The sequence below is a fragment of the Camelus dromedarius genome, chromosome 27, assembly GCF_036321535.1.
Source record: "Camelus dromedarius isolate mCamDro1 chromosome 27, mCamDro1.pat, whole genome shotgun sequence".
Lineage (NCBI taxonomy): Eukaryota > Metazoa > Chordata > Mammalia > Artiodactyla > Camelidae > Camelus > Camelus dromedarius.
Window position 1 is genome coordinate 2,021,511 of NC_087462.1, and position 20,625 is coordinate 2,042,135.

Here is a 20,625-nt window from a genome sequence, read left to right on the forward strand (position 1 = left end):
ATAGGTGAGCACAGTGTGTCAAGGTGCAGCTGGGCAGGTGTGTGATGGATCAGGGCAGGGCCAGGTGGGGACAGGGGTCGGGGTTCTGGCCAGGTCAGGGCTGGGAGAGGTGCCATCATCAGGGAACTGGGCGTAAGAGCCCCTCGGTTTCCCCGTGTGTGAAATTCAGGCTTCCGTCCTTTGTCCAACACTTGACACACAAGCACTGAGCACGTCCTGTGCGTGGAGGCCTCATCCTCTGCCTCTTTTCTGTAAGAGGCCGGAGAGAAAAGATTTCAGGGCTGCTGCAACCACTCACCTCTGCCGGCGCAGGGGGAAGGGGCATGGCTGTGCTCCCGTAAGTACTTCAAGCAGTACTTGGTATACAGTAGGCACTTCATTAATGCTTATTCCCTGCCTGGGATGCAGCAGGCACTGCACTAATGCCTGGTCCATGCCTAGTTTACAGGAGGCCTTCCACTAATGTTTGTCTCCTGCCTGGTATATACCAGGCACCGCATTAATGCTTGGTCCATGCCTGATATACAGCAGGTATGCCATTAATGTTCATTCCATGCCTGGCGTATAGCAGACTCTGCATTAATGCTAAGCCCAGGCCTGGTATACACGAGGCGTTCCATTAATGTTTGTCCCAAGAATGGATGAGAGGAAGGTTTGTTTCCGGTTAGGCAATGCCAGGGCTCCCCGGGAGGCCTTGAGGGCTGGTACCCCCGTGTCTCACCGGGCCGGGATAGCTCGGTCCTGCGACCTCAGCGCCCGAGAGGGCCGCCGAGGGCAGCGGGGCCGAACAGGGCCGAGCGCCGCCGAGCGCCGCCGAGTCGGCGGGCCGAGTCCGCCACATTCCCACAATCCCGGGCGGCCCCGCCCGGCTCCCGGCTGCGCGTCCCCCTTCCCACGTCGGCGCAACCTAACCTGCGGGCGCGCCCGCCCCGCCCCGCCCCGCCCGCGCGACGCCCCGCCCATCCCGGCCGCTAGTCCCGGCCGCTAGTCCCGCCCCCGCGGCGGGCGCGCGGGCCACCGCCCCCTTCTATTGGCCGCGCTGGCCGCCCGTCGGCGCTGTCTGCTCGCGGGTTAGGTTGTGAGGCGCTGTCGCTCGGTCTCGGCGGCTGCGGTTGGCGGCGGCGGCGGCAGCGGCGGCGGCGGCGCGGGCGGAGGGCAGCCGGGAGGGACTAGCGGCCGAGCGGGACCGGCGCTCGCAGGCGGCCGAGGCGGACCGCCGGCCCAGGGGCCGAGCGCCGAGGGCCAGGCGGGCGCGGCCGGGGCGGCTGCGGGCCAGGGCCGGGCCGGGCCGGGCCGGGCCGGGCCGGGGGGCGGCGGCGGGGGCGGCCGGCGGGCGGCCGGGGCCGGGACGATGACTCTGGAGTCCATGATGGCGTGTTGCCTGAGCGATGAGGTGAAGGAGTCCAAGCGGATCAACGCGGAGATCGAGAAGCAGCTGCGGCGGGACAAGCGCGACGCCCGGCGCGAGCTCAAGCTGCTGCTGCTCGGTGAGTGGGGCCGGGCCTGCGGGGTCCTGCGGGCCAGCGGTGCGCGTGCCGGCCGGGCCCTGTGTGCGGTCCACGGCCCGTGCCCGTGCTGTCCGCGGCGGGCTCAGCCCCCGCCTACCTGCGCTGTCCGCGGCGGGGGCCCCGGGCCGCGGGGTCAGCGCCGGCCTGTGCTGTCCACCTCTGGGCCACCCGATCCCGATCCCCGCAGGGTCAGCCCCAGCCTGTGCTGTCCAGATGGAGTCTCTGAAACCAGAGGGGCCCAACCCCTGCCTCCGCTGTCCACATCAGCGCCCCAGGATCTCAGGGTCGCCCGTGCCTGTGCTGTCCAGGGCAGGTCCCCAGTTCCCTGCAGGGCCAGCCCCTGCCTCTGCTTTCCAGATCAGGCCCCAGGATCAACCCCTGCCTCTGCTGCCTGATCCCTGTCGGGCCTGCTTCTGCTTCTGCTGTCCAGGTCAGGTCCCCAAACCCTCGAGGGTCTGCCCTCTGCCCTTTCTCCCTGGACGAGCCCCCTTCCTGCACAGGGCTGGCCCTCTGTTCCTGCCCCACCAGGTGTGCCCCCCTTGCTGCCCCCAGCACCTGTTCAGGGCCAGACCTTTGGGCCATAACCCACCAGGCGCTCCCCTCACTTCCTGAGATCCCTCTGGCCTCTTCCCACCAGGTGGAGCCCTGTCCCCCTCCAACCCCCATTCCCACAGGCGGGCCCTCCGCCTCTCTGCCGTCTGTGGGGAAAACCCATGCCCCTCTGCAGTGGAGTACACCCCGTCGGGGAGCAGACACCCTTTCCTCTCTCCTTGTGGCCCAGGGCGGGTGGAGCCCTGAGGAGCCTGGGCAGGTTTTCGAAACTGGCAGAATCATCGACTCTCCTCAGCCCCTTTCCTTACGTCTCAGTGGGAGCCCGGTCACCCGGGTCCTCCTCCCTTTCCTGGAGAAGATTCCTGTCCGAGTCTCTGTCTCCCCAAGGCACACCTGTTGCAGGGAGCGAGTCTGCCCAGCTGTCGGCAAAGTGTTGTCACCCCAAATAAGGGCTGTTAGAGGACTTACCTCTGCAGTCAAAGGCAAGCAGGTCGTTTACACAACAGAGGCCCTTGCCCTGCCTTCCCCGGAGCTCCACTGCATTCCTGAGCTTCGAGGAAGGGTGGAAATGCGGCTGTGACACCGTGGAGGGGGGTGTCCTGCCATAGAGAGGTGCACCCTCAGAATGGTGCTGGAGTTCGGAGGCACCGAGTCGGGTGGTGGGTCGGTGGCCTTCAGGAGGCCTCGGGTCTTGGTGAGACCCACCTTTGGGGACCCTCCTGGTCCTCCTTTGGATAAAATGCCTTCTCTATTTTTTTTCCCTAAGTGTGTCTCAGTCTAAAGGCTGTACAGTGGGCCATCTTTGCGGAAAAGACAGGCAGAGAGTAACCTTAGAGTTGGGAGGAAGCTTGCAGCGAGGTCCCGGGGCACTTGGGAAGACAGTGTGGCACGAGCTGTGTTTTGCCGGTAGAGGTAGACTTTATTTTCAGAGGGCGGGTTCGGAAGTTACTGGCGTGTTGATGTTATCAGACAGCCTTGCTTGGGGGCCGCGTGAGCCTCCGTACGCCCCCGCCGCCCGTCCTGAGCGCACTCAGGCTCCAGATTGATCTGGGGCTCAAGGACGCAGGTCAGTAGCCTGAGCTCCTGCAGCCTTGGTGTGTGTCTCCCTGGGCCTGGGCTGAGGAGCCTTGCAGGGAGTCAAAGTGTTTGGTCCCCACCGGTGGGCACAGGGTGTTGGCTGCAGGAGCACCTGTGTCTGCAGTCCCGCCCTTTCCCTGGGTGTGATCCCAGAGAGGCACCCAGTCCTCCCCACCGCTAGCTTGCAGGACAGGGAATTGTGCACCTGGCTCCGGAAGCTGTTAAGTCCTAGGCATGGGGGTGCAGATAGGAAAATGAGGACAACGTGAGGTCCAAGGTGAAGGTTTATGACAGCAGGAGGGCGGCTGTGAATGCCGAGCAGAGGTCCAGGGGACGTGCTGGAGGCTGGGGGAGGGTACTGAGTCGCCTCCCTGCCCCACCCTTTCGATGTTGGGAGCACCCCTGTCCCAACAAAGCACAGATGTCCCCAGACATGCCCAGTGTCCCCTAGGGGCAGAATCACCCCATTTGTGTTATCAGAATCAGCCCCGCCCCTTGGCAGTACGTGGTGTAAAACGTCTGTGGCCGAGCTGGTGTGTGAGCAGTATGGGCTATTTCACTCGATGCTTTGTGAATGCTTAAAAAGTGAGCATTTTTTTGTTGGTCCTTGGCGCTGGCCTGTGGCGGGGTGTGGGAGCAGCCAGCCGTCCCTGTAGCGGACACGCGGCAGTCCCGCCCGCTCAGCATCGCTCTTCCACTTTACAGAAGGGCCCGAAGCCCAGCTAGGAGCTCCTGGGGCCGGGGCCGGGGCCGGGCTGCTGGCTCTGCCTGCCGTGGTCTGTCCTGCTTCAGGTGCTGCCCTTGGCCCCACGTTTCTGAAACTCAGCGACAACCGCTGAGGAGGCTCCTTGTCTGTTCCTTAGGGCAGGTTTCCCGTTAAAACCCCGTTTCTGGAGGCTCAGTGTGCTGGCCAGGCTGAGCCTGAGCGGCTCCGGGATTTCTAAATAAAGCAGGGCGGTCAGTTCTGCAGGCTTCCTGTCCGGCCCGCGTCGGCCCCCAAGGGCAGTGAAAAGGCCCGGAATCCGGCCTGGGGTGTGGTGGCCCCGGCGGGAAGGGCGCGCCTCCCCGTGCTTTGAGGCGCGGAGTGGAGCATGGCCATGGCTCCTGGCAGTGGCCTTGCGCGTCCCCCGCAGACACTCCAGAGCAGGAAGCTCCGTGGGGCCTCTTCTCCCCCCTTTCGCGGCCCACCTGGGGTACGTCTTGGGTGCTTTAAAATTAAGTGGAATTTTGTGTTACCGAAGGGGTCTACTTTCTAGGGCGCTGTCTCTGGAGGTGCAGGAGCCCAGACTTGCCCTCAGAACTCCCCTCCATCGGTTTCCTGCGCCGGACGGGACTCTCCCTTCCCGTGCGGCCCCAGGGAACGACTCGGAGGAAGGACACGAGTGTTGCCGGGGCTGGGAGCGCAGCCTGGCCAGGTGTATCCCTGGGTTCCAGACTCCACGTGCAGAGATGCCTCTGGGCGGATTGGCTGACTTCACTGATCGCTGCTGAGACTTGAGGAAGCGCTTTGCCTGCGATGTTTAACCACAGAAGGTTTCACTTTCTGACTTTTGTGGCGGAGCCCTTCTCCCTGCAGCCCAGGGGCCTGTCTCGGTCACTGGTGCTGCTGGGCTGGGGGCCTGGGGCGGCTGCAGGGAGACCAGAGAGCAGAGTGGAGGAGCCCTGCGGGAGGGGTGAGAGCTCGCTTGTCCCTCCTTCACCCCGACAGCCTTGGGGGCAGAGTCCTGCCCTGGGTGGGCCGTTCTGGTCTGGGACTGAGCCAGATGGGTGTGGGGAACTGGGTGCTCTCAGGAGGAGCCGCTGTCTCTGGTCTTCCACAGAGCCCTCCACTCCCCTCAGGACAGTGAGCTGTGGGGCAGGTGTCCACAGATGGGACTGCGACGTCTCACAGGCTTCGGGGGCACCCATGCGCGGGTTTTTTTTTGGTGGAACTCCAGCTGCTGTCAAAACCGGGCCCCCAGGCCTCAGGCTTGCTGGCTGGGGGAATTTGTGCCAGCACTCGTAGGGGCCCCTCTGCCTCCCTTGTGGCCCTGGTCTCTGTCCTCTATGGGGCCTCTGGACGGTCGGTGCCCCTCGTTCCCTCTACCATTTCCCACCTCCAGTCTCAGCCACCCCGCCCATGGCCCAGCACAGAGCCCTGTGGGCCTCAGAGATGTTTGCCCAGTGACTTTGATTTGTTAATTGAACAAAGTTGCCCCAGGCAGATGGAATGGGGGTAACCAGGTGCCCCAGCTTTGGGTGGCCTCACATCTCACCTGGATGTGAGGCTTTGTATGGACAGAGACTCCGGGGGACAGCTTGCAGCTGCCGCCCTCCCAAGGCCCTCCTGTGAGCTGGCAAGTGGTGGGCTGTCTGTGAGGGCTCCCGTGTGAGCCACTGCCAGCAGTGGGGGGGGACCGCGGCTCCCCTGTCCGCAGCACTGTCTGGGGTCAGGGTGATGATGTCCGTGGGGTTCTTGGCACACAGTTGGTGCTCAGCAAAGCAGAAGGCGTTGTTGGCCCCGTCACCACCACTCTTCCCACTGGGGGCTTTGCCGGAGTCCGCGGCAAGCACACCAGGCTGGAGCTGGAGGGGCGGAGGGTTCTGTCCCTGAGTGCCTCCTGAGCCCGGGTTTTCTCTTTTGCAAAAGGACAGTCGTCAGACCGATGTTGGGTGATGGGAGGAGTGAGGGTGATGCAGTTCACACTAGGGAGAGCGTCTGCGCTGATGCTTCTTCTCTCGGTGTCGTCGGGGCTCCCTCTGCTATGAGCAGAACCCCCTTTTCCTGCCACCGGGCCCCCGGAACTTGGCCCTCAGAGCTCGGCCATCTGGTTCCCTATTATGATTCCAGCCTGGCTGGTGCGGGGCCTGGTGGGCGCACCCTTGGAAGGAGTGGCTCCCAGTGGGACCTGCCCGAAACCACCCTTCCTGCGCCATGGAGGTTTGCTCCCTACCGCTGGCTGGTCGGGCCTAGAATTGACAGGTCCGATCCCTCACCAAGGCCTGTGGGGTGGAGTTTGAACGGGAGGCGGGTCATCCTGTCTCTGCTCCATCGGCCCTCTCATCCAAGTCTCAATGGGTGGGCAGGGATCCTCCGTTCCCCAGGCCTAGCAACTGCCCAGACACCTGCAAGTGGGCCACACGGCAGGGTTGGGCGGGACTGGGGGCTCACACCGGGTCTCCCCAGCTCTAAGAGTCGGGCTTCAGGAGGGGCTGCAGTAGGACCCAGCACGTGGGGACAAAAGTGGGGCCTCGGAGTTACCCCAGGCGGTAAGGCTGGCCCTGCCGACTCACCTGCCGCAGGGCGGGGATCAGATGAAGGGGTATGTCCAGAGGGCCCTCTTGTCATCCGCTTGGTCTTCCTGGCCCTTGTCTGTGCAGGCGCCACTGGTGCGTTGTCCCCGAAGGCCCCATGGCTGGCCCGGGAGAGCTGTTCCCGTGCTCCTGCCTTCTCCCCGTTCTCTGGAGAGATGGACGTGTGTGAAGCCAGGAGACCCGAGTCTGTTAAGGTCTGGCAGGTACTGGCTGTGTGACCTCAGCAAATCTGCTTGACCTCTCTGTGCTTCACCTCCCTCACCTGTCCTGGGGGAGGTGGGGTGCTAGTTGTCCCCCTGAGTGAATGAATGATAGAACGAGCGGGAGCTGGGGGAGCATGTAATCGCCATCCTCGGCTGTGCGAGGGTTCTGCACTTTCTCTGTCTCCCAGTGTAAGGTCGGCCCCCGCTTTGATCTCGGACCTGTTAACACAGCTTGAGGCCTGTGTTGGATTTCTGGGCTGTGTTTCCAGGAGCCCAGATCCCCTCAGTGCTCTCCTCTGGGCCTCCTGTGGTCCTGGGGTTCTGGGTTCATTACCCACATCCTAAAGTCATGGGTGGCTGGATGGCAGCCCCAAACTCCAGCTTCGGAGTCCAGCACTAGGGTTCTCTTGCTGGGTGGCAGCTACCCGCCCCTGGGGCCGGGGATGCTGGGGCAGGTGTTTCTGTGCTGTGCACCTCGGGTCCCTCCAAGGTGCTGTCGACCAGCGCCATCCTCCCTGCCCCTCTTGTCTCCCCTGCGTGAGAGGTGGCTGCCCAGGGCGCCAGGGTTCAGACTTACTTCCTCCTGATTCGCTGTCCTAGATCCTGACGGGCCAGCGGAGGAGGGGCGGTGGCGCTCCCCTCACCCTGGGAGCCGTCTTCCTCTTTTACAGTTGGCTTGGCTGGGGCGGTGATGAGGCCACTGAGCCACCAGAGGGCTTCCTGCAGGCTCCCAGCCTGCTGTGTGTGACCCCTGCCAGGCCCCCAGGGGTGGGACCTCCCCACGTCTGGGCTGGACCCCCAGACCCCTAGGGCCCCCGTTCTTGAAGCAAGGACTGGGGATGCAGAGGACTCATGGGGGACACATGCTGGAGCCAGTCCTGGGGACCGGGGCCAAGTGCATTTGGTCCATTCAGGAAGAATTGGTGGGCAGCCACTGAAGGTTTTTGAGCTGAAGGGTGTGGGTGACCAGATCTTCGAGGGGGAACTGACTGAGGGCTGGGCAGGACGAGTGGGCGCTGGCCAGGACCCTGGGCATCGGTCACAGTTGTGGGACTGGATGGGCGGCCAGCTCCACATGGGCCCAGCCCAGAGGTCCAGGCAGACCTCGCACCCCGAGACTTCTTTGGGCGGGTGAACATTGGCCTGAGTGTGTCGGGGTCCCAGTGTCCCAGCACCCAGCATCGGGTGCTGGCAGCGTGTGGGCTGAGCTGGCCCTGGAGCTCGGCACCTGGAAAGGAAGCTAGGCTGCTCTGGCCAGCTCCATGGGCTCAGGGCCTGTCCCTCCCTCCTTCCCGGGCACAGTGATGGCAGAGTGCCTCCAGCCAGCTGGGCCTGCTGCTTCCAGGGCCGAGAGCCCACGGCCCCTGCCTCCTGCCTCCCACCTCCCGCCTCCCACCTCCCACGCTGCTGTTCTTGCCCTTGGAGCCTCCCGCGGGGCTGGTGCCTGTCGCTCAGTCGCTGTCAGCCCAGAGCGCAGGTGATACGAGACCCTCAGCACTGGACGGTGGTGCTCTTCTCGGGGGGCCTTGCCTCTCTGTGGCCGCCACCTCCACACCCTCTTTCTCTGTCCTTCTTGGCAAAGTGACATTGCCCGGGTGGGGTCACCGACCATCCCACGTCCCGGGCCTCGCTCGCTGTCCCCGGGGCATCCCTTTGGCTGCACTCTCCCCAGCTTCACTGACATAAATGCTGGGAGCAGGGGCACAATGTGAGGAGGAGTCGCGTGTGTGTTGTGGGACGTGCCCTGCGGGTGGGTCAGTCACCACCTTCGTCACCTCACTGTGCCTTCTGCATCTCTTGTACTCAGTCACATCCGCTGTTTTTGCAGTAGCCACTCTGCCCGCCTGCGTGGGATGCGCATATGGGACCGTGAGGCCCTGTCCAGGACCTCTGACATCTCCAGGGGCCAAGTCCCTCTTCCCGTCTCTTGGTTTTAGGGGGGTGTCCCAGGCCCAGCACATTGCCCCCTTCTCCGTCAGATGCACTCTGGTCGCTGCTTAGGGCTCCTCCGTGGACGCTCCCCGCCCGCTGTCCCTCCAGGGCCGCTGCTGTGTGCACGGGTGTGCATGTGAGACCCTTCGGGGCGCCTGCACTGCCTGTCCTCCACCTGTCATGGGGAGGGAAGCCGTCTTGGTCTCCCCACGCCCTTGTGCTCACGCGGCGTCCTTTCCCAGCAGTGCCCCGGCCTGAGAGGCCACCGTGTCCGCCTCGGCTGACCTGTGGGGCTGCAGGGGGTCGGGCTCTTGTGCCCACTGTTTAGTGTTTCCAGTGAGAGGCCCTTCCAAATGGGCCAAAAACGGGGGTTCTGACCCAGGCGATCCTGTCCCAGGGTACACTGGGTGGTGTGTCTGGGGACACCTGTGGTTGTCATGACTGGGGCCCCTGGCATCGAGTGGGTGGGGGCTGGGGAGGCTGCTCCACAGCCCGCAGCACCCAGGACGGCCCTGATGCCAGCAGTGCCGGGGGGCCCTGGGCCAGAGGACACAGTGCGGGACACAGTGAGGGATGCAGTGCTCCTGTGCTGGCCCTCCTCCCCCGCAGCGTGCAGCGAGGGAGCAGTGCGTGGCTCCCTCTGGGGAGACGTGGGCTCAGTGCCGGCTTCCCACTCCTCCTGCCTTGGAACTCGGTGGGGGGCTTGGTGGCAGCAGCGTCTGGCTCTGGTTGATGTTGTGGCAGGAGGAGGTGGGGGTGGTGTCGGGGTAGTTACCGCTTGGTGACAGAACCAAAGTCATGTTTATTCTTAAAAGGCCTGGAGGCCTTGAGAGAGGTCCTGGAAAGGGGGGCTGCAGCCAGGCCCCTGCTTTGTCCAGTCTGAGACTCAGCTCTCCCTGGGTAAGCTCAGGCCCGTGGCCAGTTACTCAGATGCTGGAGGAAGGCCTCCTGCTGGAGGACAGTGAGGTCAGTGCGGGGCACACAGACCAGGAGCTCGGGGTCAGGGAGGTGAGCTGCAGGCGCCTGAGAGAGACCCCACCCTGGCAGCAGTGACGGTTCCCAGTGCAGAGGGAGAGCTGCCTGCCAGTGCCAGGGGGCTTCCTGGAGCCCTGGCCACGGCACCATGGCAGTTGAGGGGGCCAGCGTCTCAGGCAGGGCACAGCTCAGGCATGTCTGGAGGTGGGTGGGTGCAGGCGACTCAGAGCCGGGGATTCGTGGGGAGCCTAGACATGAGGGTTGGAGTGAGTTTGGAAGGTTCTGAGTCCCCAAAAGGGGGCACCGGGGCTTCAGTCCATGGGTGAGCGGGGCCCGTGTTGGTTACTAAGCAGGGGTTTGAGGACGTATGTCCTTAGCACTTAGAAGTTCTCTCTTGCTGTGTAATAAAATCACGCCGTACTTTAGAAGCTGAAAATAGGGAACATCTGTCATCTCCCACGGATTCTGAGGGTCAGGAGTCTGGGTGGTTCTGGCTCAGGGTCTCACATGAGGCCACAGGGAAGCTGTCGGCCAGGTCTGCTTCATCTGAAGGCTTGACCGGGGCCAGAGGAGCCGCTTCCAGGGTGTCCCCTCACATGGCTTCTCCCCACGGGGTCCCCACAGCGCTGCCCCACCCCACTGCTGCCAGTGAGAGTCCCGGAGAGAGCAGGGGGCCCAGGGCCTCCAAGGGCCATCTCAGAGGGGGCGCTCCACCAGTGGTCAGATCCTGCTGGTCAGAGTGAGCCAGAGTCCAGCTCGCCTCCCTGTGGGGGGGGAGTCAGCCTCCACCCCTGGTTGTGAGGCGTGGCAGAGATTCGTGGACACGTTAAAGCCACGAAAACTGCTGTCCCCTTTTGAGGGGGTGAGTGAAAGTGGGGGGACAGGTTTGCTGTTCACGGGGTGACGAGGCTGTGAGAGGCTGAAGCAGGAGAGGCCCCAGGGCAGGGCTGGGGCTGGGCTGGGGCTGGGGAGGGACCGCAGGGCCAGGAGGAGGATGTGACGGCCGCTGGCCCCTTTCTGGGCGGTTTTCTTGCTGGCTCTGATCCTTCGATCCCAGGGGCAGCAGGGCCTCTGGGCGCCCCCTCTGAGGCCGGCCCAGCGTGCTGGCCTGAGCGAGGCTGCTGAGGGTGCTGCCCCTGGGTGGTGGGACTGGGAGGGCAGGGGAGGGGAGCAGGGAGCAGGGAGCACCCAGGGAGACCTCCTGCTTCTGCAGGGCCTCTGGGCAGATGGGGGAAGTGGGCCTCGGGGCTGTCTGAGTGCCGTGGTCCCAGGGCCAGGGGTGGCTTGAAGGGGGTGAGATACAGGCTCAGGGGCTAAGGAGAAAGCAGCTTTGGGGGGCCGTGGGGTGACGGCATGGTGCCCTGTGAAGCCCAGTGTGGCCTTTGACGCAGGCACCAAACCCGTGCCCCAGAGGGAAGCTGTTCCTCCTGGCAGTTGTGGACGAGGAGCAGGGCTCAGCGGGGCAGTGGTGCAGGAGGCGTAGAGGGCTGTGTGAGCGAGCCCTGTGGGAGCCCCGACCCACTTGTTGGGCTGGTGGCTGGTAGTGAAGGCATTTCCCTCATCGGGCCTCAGTTTCCCCAGCTGCGGCCCGGAGTTGAATTCAGACCCGGTGGTGCTGCAGCCGTTCCTCTCCTGCCCAGAGGGCAGGCGCTGGGGTGCCCACCTGCTCATCCCGCGGGCCCAGCGCCCGCCCACGTCCCCCTTACTCTCCCCCTGGCCTCGGTTCCTCTGCGGGGGGAGGCCAGGTGCTCGTCCTGGTCCCTGCCCCATCTCACTGGCCGGTTTGCAGGCACCGGCGAGAGCGGGAAGAGCACGTTCATCAAGCAGATGCGGATCATCCACGGGGCGGGCTACTCGGAGGAGGACAAGCGTGGCTTCACCAAGCTGGTGTACCAGAACATCTTCACCGCCATGCAGGCCATGATCCGGGCCATGGAGACCCTGAAGATCCTGTACAAGTACGAGCAGAACAAGGTGGGGCCTGGCCCGCAGGCGGGCTGTGTGCGCTCCGCCCCCGGCACCCTGCACGCGGGTCTGACCCTCTGTGACCCCGTGCGGGTGGCACTTCCTCCTGTTGTCTTTGTTGACAGCTCTATCGAGAACGTTTACAGACCAAGTCACCCATTTAAAGTGTGCGGTTCACCCGTGTTTAGCGTATTCTCAGAGCCATGCAACCATCACAGCTGTCTTAACTCCAAAACATTCTCATCTTGTCACCCCGAAAGAAACCCCATCCTCATTATCAGTTACCCCTGCCCCCCCCCCCCCCAGCCCCTGGCAGCCAGGAGCCCCCTCCCTGTGTCTGGGGACTGGCCTGTTCTGGACGTTTCACATCCAGGGACTCACACACTGTGTGTCCTTCTGTGTCTGCTTCTCTCCCTGAGCGTCGTGCTCTCAGGGCCTGGCCCCGTGGGGGTGCGTGTCAGGGCTGCCCTCCTTCCCACGGCCGAGTGACGGTCCCTTGTGTGGAGGGACGTGGTGCTGACCATCACCTGTTGAGGGATGCATGGTTGCTGGCACTTTCTGGCGCTTGCAGACACGCTGCTGTAACATTCCTGTGAAAGTTTTGTTTGCACACCCGTCCTCACTTCTGGCATGTGTCCAGGGTGGAGGTGTGTGGTCTGGTGTTAACTCCAGGTCTGCCCTCTGGAGGAGCCGCCTACCCGCTGTCCGAGCAGTGTTCCTGGGCCGGGCACTAGTAGGCTCCCGCTGGCAGCCTCCCTTGGCTTTGCTTTTGAGGTCTGTTTTCTGAGTCTTCTCATTCAACCCTAACAGTTTGCCTGGCACCCCTGACTGCATGGCCCAGTATAGTTTAAACTAATCCATTTACTTTGAGGCTTAAGAAGGCCAGTTAACCAGATATGGGCGACTTCCTCCCTTGAGCCCCGGTTCACGGGCGATCAGGGACCCTCCAGGGCCCGGCATTGGGCTGGGGGCCCTGCCGGCCTGGCCGGGGGACTCGCATGTGGGTCTTGCTGGAGCCTCTCGCCCTCTGGCCCCTGGTCTGTGTAACTGCTCCCCACGGAGGCCCGTCCAGAGCACAGGCCCCTTTGGGACCATGGACGCCCCACAGCATCTGGAACAGGGTGGGCGGACTGAGGACAGGCTCCGTAAGTGCAGTTTTATTGGCACAGGCCACGCCTACTCGTTCCCCCACCATCCTTGGCAGCTTTTGGTACAGTGGCAGGGGCATTGTGGCTGGAGAACAGATCTCTGGTCTCTGATGTACGTGCACCCACAGTCAGTGGGGTTTTCTGGGGCTCATGTCTGCTTGTCCAAGCCCAGAGTGAGAGGTGGGCAGGATGGGGGGCACAAAGCAGGGCCTGAAAGACACAGCCGTGGGGGGCGGGTGCTGGAGAGCATCACCGGGAGGGGCACATGTGGGTTCCAGAGCCAGGGTAGGGGTGTGTGTCCCCTCCCTAGTCCTTGAGCCGAGTGTGGCCGGTCACATGGCTGGAGCGCCCTGAGCACAGGCATGGGAAGTGGGCTGGAGGAGAGATGGGGTCTCCTGAGAGCCTTGTTATCCCAGTGTTGTGTTTGTGTGCATGTGCACGTCGGTGCACGTCAGGGTACGTGTGTGCATTGTTGAGCACGCATGGCGTGTGTGTATACGTGTGTGCACGCGTGCGTGGATCTCTGGGGCAGCATCTCAGCGTGGCTGGTGAGGAGCAGGTCCCCGAGTCTGTGTGTGGTTCAGGGTCTGTGTGGAGGCCTCATGCTGGAGGCATGATCGATGGTCCCACTGACCCTCGGCTCAGCCTCCTCTTCCCTGGTGGGTTCCTCTGGCTGTCAGCCCCGCTCCCTGGCCGCCCATGAGCCCCCAGACACTAGGCCTTCAGAGATCCTTAAGGTCCCAGGAGCTGGGTGCCTAGAAATCGGGGTGGGGACCAATCACCTCTTCTTAGGTCACAGCGGCTTCCTGGCCATGTCCTCATCTGTGACATGGGGCACGGGAGCTGCCGGCTGGTCTGTCCCTCTGTCCTGTTCATGGAGGCCACAGTCCCCTCTTTTGAGTCTCTGCCAGGACGCTTTTTAAAGAATGTGCTTGTCTACATATGTGGTTGTTTCCCATGCCGCCTGCTCCGCCACCTTCAAAAGCGAACCAGTGCCGCCCCTCCAGCACTGGGGCAGGCGGCCGGGGCCCCCTGGGGGCTGCCTCAGTCCAGGGTCTTGCTTTGGGGGCCTCACACGGGGGCCAGTCACTGCCAGTCGCCCTGGCTTCTCTCTAACACATGCTTGGGAGCCTGGAGTTGCCAGTGCTGAGTGTCCCCGGCGCCCCTCCTCCCCAGGCCAACGCACTCCTGATCCGGGAGGTGGATGTGGAGAAGGTGACGACGTTCGAGCACCGGTACGTCAGCGCCATCAAGACCCTGTGGAACGACCCCGGCATCCAGGAGTGCTACGACCGCCGGCGGGAGTACCAGCTCTCCGACTCCGCCAAGTAGTGAGTGGGCCAGGGTGGGGGGCCGGGCGGGCAGGGGCCCCGAGGAGCCCACGGAGAGGACGGGCCTGGTCAGTGGTGCTGTCTGCCCCTGGCTTGTTAGTGTGACCAGTGTGCAGGCATAACGTCCAGTTTCACTATGGAAGGCCAGGTGTTGGCTGGATTCTCTGTTCCACCCCTGCAGCTCTTCTGTGCATCTGAAACTGTTCTAAAATAATAGGTGTGTGTTTGAAAAGTCACCTCCAGCCACAGCCTCTTCTCAGAAACCCCCGCACTGGTTCCCGGGCTCCGTCTGGACACCCATCCTTGGGCAGGTCCAGTAGAGAGCCTCCCTCAGAGCTGGCTGGGGTTCTGTCCCAAGGCTTTCCCTGGCCAGGGCCTTGTCTGTCCCTGAAATGTCCTGTCCCGACGACTCAGGCTGCTTCAGCCCCTGCTAGCGAGGCCCCTCCTAGCCACTTGGCAGACAGGTAGTGCCGGGGGCCCCCCTTGCTGGCTGGCCTGAGCAGCCCGGTCCTGCTGTGTTGCAGCTACCTGACCGATGTGGACCGCATCGCCACCTCAGGCTACTTGCCCACCCAGCAGGACGTGCTGCGGGTCCGCGTGCCCACCACCGGCATCATTGAGTACCCCTTCGACCTGGAGAACATCATCTTCAGGTACCTGTGCTGGGGTACCTGTGCCGGAGCCCCGTGGCCGGTGGCGCCGCGAGGGGTCGTGGCCACTCCACAGGCTGGGCTGGTCAGGGGAGGCCTGGGGAGATGGCCTCGGATGAGGGGGCTGCTGGCATGTGTGGGGAGGGGTGGTCTGGGGTTCAGGCCAGAGCAAGGGTGCTCCGGGCCAGTGGAGGATGGAGGAGATCTCCCTTGGGGCCCAGTCCTGCTGGTCCCACAGCCAGGGTGGACTCAGGGCTGTCCCTGAGGACGGGCCCCGCCACTCTGTGAGGTCACAGCTCATCCAGAGCTGCCAAGCGGCAAGGCTAAGTGTGTGTCTCCTGGGGTAGCCGTAACAAATGACCACAGATGGAAACTTAGAACCACAGAAATGGGTCCTCTCCCGGCTCTGGAGGCCGGATGGTAGAGATCAAGGTGGTGGCAGGGCCAGGCTCTCATGGGGCGCAGTGGGGACTCAGCCCCGTGTCTTCCCAGCTTCTGGCAGGGCGGGCAGTCCTTGGCGTCCCTGGGCCTGTAGAAGCCTCACTCCATCTCTCTGTCCATTGTCATGTGGGCCCTCCCCATGTCTGTGTCCAGATTTCCCTGATACAGTGACACCATCGGTCAGTGGATTCAGGGCCCCCCACTCCAGTGTGGCCTCACCTTAATCAGAAGCATCTGCAGTGTCCCTACTCCCAAATCAGGCCTGTTTCCAGGTTCCAACTGGACTGAATTTGGGGGACACTGCTTGCCTGGCTCTCCAAGGGACAGCATCCGGGCGGGGGCCTGGCTCCAGCTGCGAGTCCCCCTCACACAGCTGCACGCAGTCCTGCTGTGCAGCTCCAGGGAGAGGCCCCAGAGGAGGTGCAACCCTCCAGATCTGCCCTGTGGGCTTGAAGCACCAGCCCCGGGGCCTTAGAGGAGTTTGTTGGGTTTGCCTTGAGGTGCACTCTGGCCTGAGACCCACCTCTGCCCCTGGGGACCCCCACTGCTCAGGCAGAAGCTTCCGGGAGAGAGGAGAGAGCCTCCCCTGCCCAGTCCCCTGCCCTCTCTCACCCGTCAGAGCTGTGTGTGCTTCCCTTGGGCCCTCAGAAGATATGGGCGTCACCCAGCAGGTGCCTGATGGTACATTTTTCTGGTGAGAGTTCAGCATTTTGGTTTCTTTTTCAATCAGATTCTTGATGGGGTCTGGGACCTCAGCACAGGCTGGGGCCATCACAAGCCTTCCTTCCCACCTCACATCTTGGGGTCCCCTCACATGGCCTCATGTTGGCCTCTGCACCTACTGGGCCCTCTGTCCGGGACGCCTATCCCCTCTCCCCCACCCCCAACCCCAACCCCATGTGTGCTCTCTGCCAGCTGTCCCAACTGTGGCGTGGCCCCCACCCCTCTGCCAGCTGCCCCTCACCCAGCTCCCTCCTTGTCTGGTGGTGCCCTCGTCTGGTTGTGAGTGTGCAGGCACTGAGCTTGTGCCCTGATCCGAGCTCACACAGCACTGAATGACGCCCCAAGCCTGGCCCCAAACAGGGGACCTCATGTGAAGACCTGACCTCAGGGCGCCTGGCCCGGCCCCGCTGCTGTTCCCCAGGTGGGCCACAGCCGCCGGTGGGGTCCTGGCCTCGGTCACCACCTGCCCAGCCCCTCAGTGACTCGGCAGGGCCGTCCGCTGGTGTTGCTGGAACCTCCTCTGTGAAGCCCTCAGGTGGATTCTCCTCTCCTGGCCCCTCGCGCCCATGTCTGTCCAGCCTCGTGGACCCCGCCTTCGTGGCCTGCCCTCCTCTCCCGCGGCTGCCTTTGTTTTAACAAGTCGTGTGTTTCCTTAGTATGGAAAGCGTGGGAAACTCACAAGTAGAGGAAGCTGACCAGCCATGGTTCTCAGGACGCCGTGTGCAGCGCCCGCCTTCCCGCCCCCTGTTGTCAGCATCCATGTTGGTTGGATGTCTCCAGCCAGACAGCTCACTCCCCTGCCACCCTGCCAGGGGCTGGGGCGGGCTCCGGCGTTCCATCGGCAGTGCCTGCTGCCCACCCGGGGGAGATGGGTTTCCAGATGCAGGTGTTCGTCCGAAGCTGCTGGTCCAGCCTGCGCCCTGCGTGCTCCGTGGGTAGCAGGTGGCCAGCACCCTGCCGGCATCATGGGCTGTGTTCTCCTGGCTCAGTGGTCTCAGGGGCTCTGCTGGCCCCGACAGAGAACGGGGTGGGGGCCCTAGCCTGTGCAGCCGAGCTGGCGGGGGGAGCCTGCTGGGGGTGGGGGCGGCCTGCAGACCCGCATGAGCCCTTGGCGCCCGCCCTGCAGGATGGTGGACGTGGGAGGACAGAGGTCAGAGCGAAGAAAGTGGATCCACTGCTTTGAGAACGTGACGTCCATCATGTTCCTCGTGGCCCTGAGCGAGTATGACCAGGTGCTGGTGGAGTCGGACAACGAGGTAGGCCTGGCGCTGAGCCCGGAGGGGCCCTTCCCCCGCCCTGCCCGGGCCCTGCCGCCAACCCTCACTTCTCCCCCTGCAGAACCGCATGGAGGAGAGCAAGGCGCTCTTCAGGACCATCGTCACCTACCCATGGTTCCAGAACTCGTCCGTCATCCTCTTCCTTAACAAGAAGGACCTGCTGGAGGACAAGATCCTCTACTCCCACCTGGTGGATTACTTCCCTGAGTTCGACGGTGAGCACCGCCCCCTACCCCGGCCTCCCGCCCTCTCCGCTACTCTGCTTGCCGCTGCCGGGAGATTCCAGGAGGGCATTTCCTGAGCCCACGTGGGGCCCACAGCTTCCCGGGCTCCTCCTCAAGCCTTGGATGGTGGGGAGACCTCCGTGTCCCCCGGGGAACAATGTCTGCGGTCACCGAACAAGCAGTGGGAGGGACATGTGGGACGCGCTGCTCCCAGTCCTAGTGAGCAGTGGGGCTGTGTCCAAGCCTGTCCCCTGCTTGCCCACGGCCTGAGCGAGGAGCTAGGCTGGGCTCAGTGGCCTGTAGGAGCGTGGCCCTGAGGATCTGGGGTGACCCGGGACCCCTCCTGTGCTGTCCCTGGAGCGGCCTGAGCTCCTGGCAGGAGGCAGAATGACCAAGCACAGACCCCCACCTGCGGCCTGCACCCCTTCTCCTCTGCGGAGCATCGGCCAGAGCTGCACTCCCTCCCGAGGCCCCCAGGGGTGCTCCTTCCTTCCCGCACCCACAGCCCCACAGGCTGGCAGGGGTTACAGGTGGGAGGCGGAAGGAGGGTCATAGACCCCCACAGACATCTCCACACAGGCGCCACCTGTGGACAGAACAGGGCGCCTGGCCCCTCTGAAGTCACAGTGATGAGGCTGGGTGGGCCGGAGCGTGGGCTCCTTCGGCCTCTCGGGCTGGAGTGGGTGGCGGGGCATGAGCAGGAGGCTCGCTGGGAGGGGCAGCAGGGCTGTGGGTGGACGGCTGAGCCGTGTGTGTGCGGACACGTGCCTGTGTCGGGTGGGTGGGGCGGACCGAGGCCGGGCCGGGCAGGAAGGGGGCAGCGGGAGTGTCGGACGTGGGCACCTCCAGCGAGCCCACCATGGGCCCGGAGCCGTTGGTGGGTGGAGGTGGGCGGGGGGTTGGAGGGTGCCGGGGCAGGACTGGGAGCAGAGGCCGGAGCGGGGCTGGAGCAAGTGGCAGGAAGCGCAGGGGTGCCCGGGGGGGGGGGGCTCCCCGGCCCTCATTCCGCCTCCCCCTCCCCCTCCCCCAGGCCCCCAGCGGGACGCTCAGGCGGCCCGGGAGTTCATCCTGAAGATGTTCGTGGACCTGAACCCAGACAGCGACAAGATCATCTACTCCCACTTCACGTGCGCCACTGACACCGAGAACATCCGCTTCGTCTTCGCCGCAGTCAAGGACACCATCCTGCAGCTCAACCTGAAGGAGTACAACCTGGTGTGAGCGGCCGCCCGCCCGCCGGGCTCTCCTGCGGACGGCTTTGCCTCACAGTCACGGGGGACGCGCCTTTCTTTCTAGACGCTCGCGCACCTTCTCGCCTCCTGTCAGTGGCAGAGGCCGCCTTTTTCTGGCCTTGACTTGTGGCTCGCTTTTTTCTATTAAAAAAAAAAAAAGGAAAAAGAAAAAACAGAACCAAGACGTTAAGAGGAGACCTCACGAGGCCAGTGGGGGCGCCGGCCCCAGGGCCTGCCAGGGAGGCCCCCTCCCTGGTGTGTCCTTGATCTCGGAAGGACGGCGTGGAGACGCAGAGACTGGGACTTTTCTTTCTTCCTTTTTTAAGTTATTGACATCCTCACCACTCTCACTGTTTCTGCTCACCGGACTCCAAGAAGTGGGGGTGGGTGGCGCCCCCCGCTGCCTGCCCTGGGAAGTGCCTAACCATTTTTATTTTGAGGACTCAAAATAAAACCAAGCCCCCAGGGCCCATCTCCCAGCCCTGCCTACAACGGGAGCCCTGGGGGCTGCGCAGTTCTCTGGGCTGGGCTGCCCGGCCCGGCCCCGCCCCCTGGGCCTGCTGCCCACGCAGGCTGGGGAGCCCCCTGGAGCCCGGGAGCAGGGAGGAGGCCCAGGAGTGGCTGTTTATTTTGTTCTATTTTGTAGCCAACTTGGAAACAGTGAGGTTGGGGTGGGGACTCTTCCAGAATATTCTCAGGTCTGCCCCAGAGAGGTAGAGCGGGAGGGAGGGTCGCACTGGTGGGTCTGTGGCCTCGAGCTCGGGCTCACTTCTGTGCCCGCCCGCGGGGAGGGCCACCCCGCACTGAGCCGTGGCGGGCCCTCAGCCATGGCCGCACTTGGAGGCGCCTCCCAGAGGGGCTGAAGGTGGGAAGCAGGGGGCGCTGGTTTCTGGGGAGGGGTGCTGTTTCACCCCTCCGTTTATCTGGGGGGGTGTGGACTGAGCACTGCGGTGGTTGGTTCTGTGTGGTTGGTGGTTTTGCACAAACGCGGGGTAAGTGGACGCCCGAGATGCCTTGCACCTGCCCAGCACGTCTGGCCCCTACAGGGCTGCACTCGGTACGCCTTCAACGTATACAAGGGAACAGCTCAAGACTCAGACCAGCCCCGTGCCAGCCCTGGCCCCACCGGGCTCTTAGGGCCCCGGGCGGGGGCTGCGTCCCTGTGGTTACCCTGCCTGCTGGGTGCGGGACGGGCGGGGCCCAGGCTTCCGAGCCTGTTCTCTGGCGTCTCCACCCCAGGGTCCCCTTCTGTGCCACGTGTCCGCTTGGGAGGGTTTGCCCCTGAATCCTGATGCGCGCCCTGGGGGCAGGTGGTGCCGCCGGCGGTGGGCCTCCCGAGGGCCCGGGCCACACAGGGGTGCGGTTGGGCTTCGAGGGCTGGCGTGAGCGTGTCGGGGGCCCCCAAAGTATTAACTTCCCGAGAGGGTCAGTGTGCCGAGACCCCAGGACAAACCTGGGGGCAGTGCCAAACCTCCCCGCCTGGGCCTGCTGGCCCAGCCCCTCCCTCACCCAGTGTGAGGTGAACTTCACCTCGGGGCGCTTCCCCCGAGTGCGGACCTCCCGGCCCCTCCCGCTGTGTCTGGTAGCCCAGCAGAACTGCCCTCCCAGTGCCAACGCCCCCGGCGGCCATGGGGGACCGTGCCTGCCGGCGGGGACCTCATCTGGTTGTACTTGTATATTATACAGTTCTGATTTCAGACGATTCCAACCTTAACCTATTTAAAAAAGAATATTATATAAAAATGCTGTTTTTAAACCTTTTGTCATTTGAAATGCATGTATTGTCCGTGCGGGCTGAGGGATGGGCGCTGTCAGCTCAGTGCTGACCTTCTGTGGCCAAAGCTGCCCACGTCCAGGCAGCGGGTCGGGGCCCTGACCCCTTAATCCAGAGATCCCTGATGGAAATTGACTTTTCATATCTTTCTCCTGAAATGAATTCTGTTTTAAATTGGAATAAATTTTGTTCCTAAACACTTGGTCCCCTCTGGCTTATTTCCTGCTGCTGGCTCGGGGTGGGGGGCAGCAGAGGGCTCCCGGAGGCCCCCGGGGTGGGGTCTGAGCTCACAGGAGCCACTGCAGGCCGCCTGGGGGTG

General features: G+C 63.8%; 1 protein-coding gene across 2 annotated transcripts; it reads left to right on the forward strand.

The window, feature by feature from the left end:
- The first annotated feature begins 1,324 nt into the window (after window positions 1–1,324).
- On the forward strand, window positions 1,325–20,505 carry GNA11 (G protein subunit alpha 11). Of its 2 annotated transcripts, none has more exons than XM_064479689.1 (7): window positions 1,325–1,487; window positions 11,331–11,515; window positions 13,831–13,985; window positions 14,510–14,638; window positions 16,926–17,055; window positions 17,138–17,291; window positions 18,331–20,505. In XM_064479689.1, the coding sequence occupies exons 1-7, from the start codon at window positions 1,352–1,354 to the stop codon at window positions 18,519–18,521; spliced, it is 1,080 nt and encodes a 359-aa protein (XP_064335759.1). In that variant the 5' UTR covers window positions 1,325–1,351; the 3' UTR covers window positions 18,522–20,505. The 2 variants fall into 2 exon arrangements, with proteins under 2 accessions (XP_064335759.1, XP_064335758.1); XM_064479688.1 differs by lacking the exon at window positions 1,325–1,487 and adding an exon at window positions 4,533–4,810.
- The last annotated feature ends 120 nt before the right edge of the window (window positions 20,506–20,625 follow it).